At 29.0% G+C, this 4662-nt stretch overlaps 1 protein-coding gene across 1 annotated transcript; it reads left to right on the top strand.

Annotated features, from left to right (window-relative positions):
- Positions 1–279: 279 nt before the first annotated feature.
- Positions 280–2195, top strand: LOC132755375 (thyrostimulin beta-5 subunit-like). The gene is made up of 3 exons (XM_060746244.1): positions 280–488; positions 1151–1393; positions 1569–2195. The coding sequence occupies exons 1-3, from the start codon at positions 399–401 to the stop codon at positions 1761–1763; spliced, it is 528 nt and encodes a 175-aa protein (XP_060602227.1). The 5' UTR covers positions 280–398; the 3' UTR covers positions 1764–2195.
- The last annotated feature ends 2467 nt before the right edge of the window (positions 2196–4662 follow it).

Genomic DNA, 4662 nt, shown 5'->3' with positions numbered 1-4662 from the left:
AGATTAAGTTTCTAGAAAATAAACGAGAAGATTACTGTTTAATTAAAATAGTGTAAGAAAACAATGAAACGTAGAACAGGATTTTAAGAGTATTAAAAAATATTTAAAAATAGATTAAAGTTTTACGATTTCAGAACTGACCCATTTTTATTGCTTTTATGAAATATCAATATAAAATGTCAATTATTATTAAACATTTTGCCTACATTATTGTTGAACATCGCAAATAATGTTCATGCACCGGACATATGTATATTCATCCTTTAATATTGAACAAACTGCTATTACAAGAATTTGCGCGTTAAGTGCAACATTTTACCGATGGTAGCACTGGAAGAACATATGTCAATATGATGTGGATTTACGAAATATTCTACGATATTGTGATACAAGCCTGAATGAATAAAGGTTATCTTCATTCGTGCTTGATAAGACATAGTTGTTACAATTATTGGATTTTAAACGAAGGACAAAAAACCTCTTCCAGAGTGAGTATTGGTTATATCAAACATGTTCATAACATACTTTCTGATGTCTCAATCATTTTTTATGATTATATGTAAAGAATTTGCAAATTGAAAGTTGTGCCGTTAGGTGTATAGTTTTTTATAGACACATTTACAGTTTCTGTTATCAAAGACATCTGAAGATATTGCTTGTCTCTATCGGAAATCATTTTCTATAATTTGAGTTAGTTTTAACAGTTATCTTTCATCGGACCCAAAATTACATTCATTCATTCATTCATTCATTCATTCATTCATTCATTTATTCAACATAATGAAAGCTACGTTAAAAATATATAATTTGTTTTAGGAACACAAATGCACAATATATTTTACTTTCTACATCAACAACAAATAATCCTTTTCGCTAAGGACCTGACTTTTATTCCGTCAGTTATTGCCTTTTGAAATATAAAATGAATTGCATAATGTAGTTAGGTTACTTCCGTTATATTTGTTTGCTAATTGAGGACAATTTATAGACTGGTGTAAAAATTAATATATAATATAACACAATGTAGGCTACTTATGTACCTTAAAAATGCTTTGAGACTATAAAATGTTAATATTTATTTTGAAATGATGGTTTCCATGATATAATCATTAGTTAAATTTTCTCCTTTAACGAATATTGTTTGTTTCAGATGAATTTAGTGTTAAGAAACAAGGGGTTAGCAAAAGCAGTCAGTGTAAGCATCTTAGTGACCTTGACATTATGTTATATCCGTACATCAGACGCTCTCATAAATATAGATAGGATATTAGGATGTCATCCAAGAGAATATACATTTAATGCTTCAAAAACAGTCGAGGTGAATGGAGAAATGCTTTCATGTTGGGATGAGGTCACAGTGTACTCGTGTTGGGGGCGTTGCGTTTCTTTTGAGGTAATTTGTTTTACTAAGCATTAGTATAATGAATAGTTTTTGATTACTTTGTAAGTTTTTAACATGTTTGGATTAATATTAAGAATATCAACATAAAATTTCAGGAATTAAACATTTATGTTATTTCAAGAATTTGATCCGTTAATTCATGATTGGTTTTACTTCTTTGTTACAGTATGCGGACTATAAAATACCGTACAAAATCAGTTATCACCCTGTATGCACCTACACTGGGATGAAAACAAAAAAAGTGAAACTCAATTGTCATGCGGCATTCCCTGATCCATACTATGAAATTTTCGATGCGTCAGGATGTAGTTGTAAATTGTGTGACTCTAGAAATACACGTTGCAAAAATCTTAACAGGTAATTAATGGTATACGAAAAACAAGCAAAAATATATTACAAAAAGAAAAGAAAATAATAATAGAAAGAAAAAACAATAACAAAACAAAACAAAATTAAACGAACTACATCCAAATGTATGTGCCATAAATATATACATATATCTTACTAATGAAATTAAGTATATATAAACTTGTATTTTCATAAAAATGTTTTAAGATTCTTTTAACAAACAAACGAGCAAACATTTTATCTTTACTATGTTTTACAAATGTAACAAGTGTTAATGAAACGTGAAGTGTAAAGTATGTTTGCCTTTCATTTATGTAAGTTCTTTTTAAAAAAAGTACGTGCCATTTCCCGAGTATCTTATCTTGTCTGTATATAAGTTTACTTATCAAATAGTGTGTTATTGTTATTTGAGTATGATATACAGAAATAAAGATTTATCATTTTATTATAGATATTTTTTTTTTATTGTTGACCTTTCCAGCAAATTTGTTTTGCGTTATAATTTGTTTTGAAAAAACAACAACAAATATATCTGAATTCTTGCATTACATACGGATTGCAAGTATTTAAATGTTTCATGTCACACGATGACAAATTCGTGCTACATTTGATCATATTTCTCTCATTACATTATGTCAAAATAGTACGACATTTAGAAACAATATAGGGTAACTATAGACCTTTAAAAATACGATATTTCCATAGAAACAGAAGAAGGGCAAAAAGCAATAAGGAACTCAAAGAAAGAATATATTTTATTTGTATTAATCAACTTTTAAAAGAATTTGATATAAACTAAGTAATAAACCAAAAGTTTAAACTTGAACATTTTGTGCATTTAAGCATTAATTCAGGGTCTTTCATATTTGGAGTACCCCGAATAACGATTTTGCAAAATGTCCTTTGTTTAAAGTATCATTTGACGACATTTTCATAAGTAATTTAGATTTAAACAACAGCGTGTTTAAAATAAAATTTTATAACCCGCGTTTTACGTAGGATTACATATTGATACTGTGCACACTTCCTATAGGCAAGTTGGTAATTGTCAGAAAAAGTCCCCCATACTTGACCGGTTGTTTGTTCAGCTAATTTACAATATCATTCAACTGTTTAACTCAATTCATTCTATCGTTGTGTCCATTTATTTAATCAAGATATATTTACATAAAAAATGATGCAAAACAGCAAATATAGCTGATTTAGTTACAACTATACATTATAATTAATGTAAGAGTATTTTGGTCTGAAAATTTATTTCAAGGTGTACACAAACTGTCTACGGTAGCAAAAGTTCACCAATACCTCATCTCAATGTCGTTATATTGTTCTAAAATTCAAATACTCTAATTGTTGAACATTTAATTTAGCTATTAATATTTTTCTATTATCTATTGAAAAAGTGAATCTGCGATTATCAAACTCGTAGCTTTTGAGAGATTTTCCGTTTACTGACTTTTAAAAAAAATATTAAAATTTGAAGTAAATCAAGAAAAACCAAGAATTCATTGACAGCAGTTCAACTATTTATATAGAAAAAAGGTCACATGAAAAACGTCCATCATTAAAATGTTCCTGGCTCAAAATGATGTCTTATAATTCAAAGATCTCAAAGCAGTATTTTACAGAATATTACATTATTTTTTATGTAATTGTAGTCACAACCTTTTTTAGTAATGACTGGTACTTAACTTTAACTTGATCATCAGATTTTATTTATACTTTTTTTTAGTAATTTCATATCAAATATAGCATCTTTTCATTCATATAACAATTTAATAATAGTTATAATCACGTAATTGACATGGGTTATTCAAAACATAATTATTTCATACTTCTAATCACAAATTATGTTTAACATTAATGAAGATTTTATTAATAGATCATGATAGCCTTGAGAATAAATTAGTCTTGTCTAATCTATCATCTGTATAATAAAGTAGCGTTTAATGAATAATGTGAAAAGAGAAAAACAAACATATTTGATGTAAAAGTACTTCCAGGATTGGCAATTCCATTACACGTGTCCCTGTGAAGTACTTAGAATAATTAGGTTACACCTTTAAATAGACCGAGACACTACTCCGTCTATTGTCATGATGGCTATTAACAAAGTTAATGAATGTTTAACAAAATAGAGAATAAAAAATCGAGGATAATGATGCCGGTTTGGTTTGATTGAGCATATTCATTGGTGCCGCTTGAATGTGCGACTAACGCCACGCCCTTAATACCGACTTAAGGCAAAATACCTTAAATGGGTATATTTTTGAACCTGATCAGAATGTAACATCTAGCATGAACTTGATAAAATTTAAGAATCATCCCGGTTATCATGGAAACTTCAAAGTGCTACTTTAGTGCATTGTCATGAAAAGCTGCGAAAGTACAAAAATGCCCTAATCGTGAAAACAATCATATCGGTGACCCTAGATAATTTAGGGGAGCAAAGGTTACGAAGCTTGCTTATTATCTTTACCCAGACAATAATTAAAAGATAGGCAGCATGTCCTAACAGTGATTATACAGTAGTCAATTAGGAAAACTGGACCCACTCAACTAGAAAATCAAATAGACGAAAACCGAAAGTACAACAAAGTACAACAAGCACAATAAAATCAACAAGGAAGTGTGGCATTCCATGAACGTACACAAAATTGACCTCGCAGCCATAAAATATTGTTTTCTTCATGTTAAAAATTTCATTAAAATGTTAAAACGGTGCGGCAATAAGTGTGTACTTTGAAAAGAGAATGTTATAATTATCACCAACCCTTACTTTATGCACACTTCTGACGTCGGCTCTACCAACGTTTGCACTCCTACAAGGTATTATAAAAGGTATAGCAAAAATAAATGTAAGTATTACAGAAATAAATGTAAAATCGTAAATAAAACAGTTCCAGTCTGAT

This window comes from Ruditapes philippinarum, unplaced genomic scaffold (assembly GCF_026571515.1).
Source record: "Ruditapes philippinarum isolate M1 unplaced genomic scaffold, ASM2657151v2 ctg2699_1_1_1_1, whole genome shotgun sequence".
Classification (NCBI taxonomy): Eukaryota; Metazoa; Mollusca; class Bivalvia; order Venerida; family Veneridae; genus Ruditapes; species Ruditapes philippinarum.
Note: the sequence above shows the minus strand (reverse complement) of the source record. Positions and strands in the feature narration are given on the sequence as shown.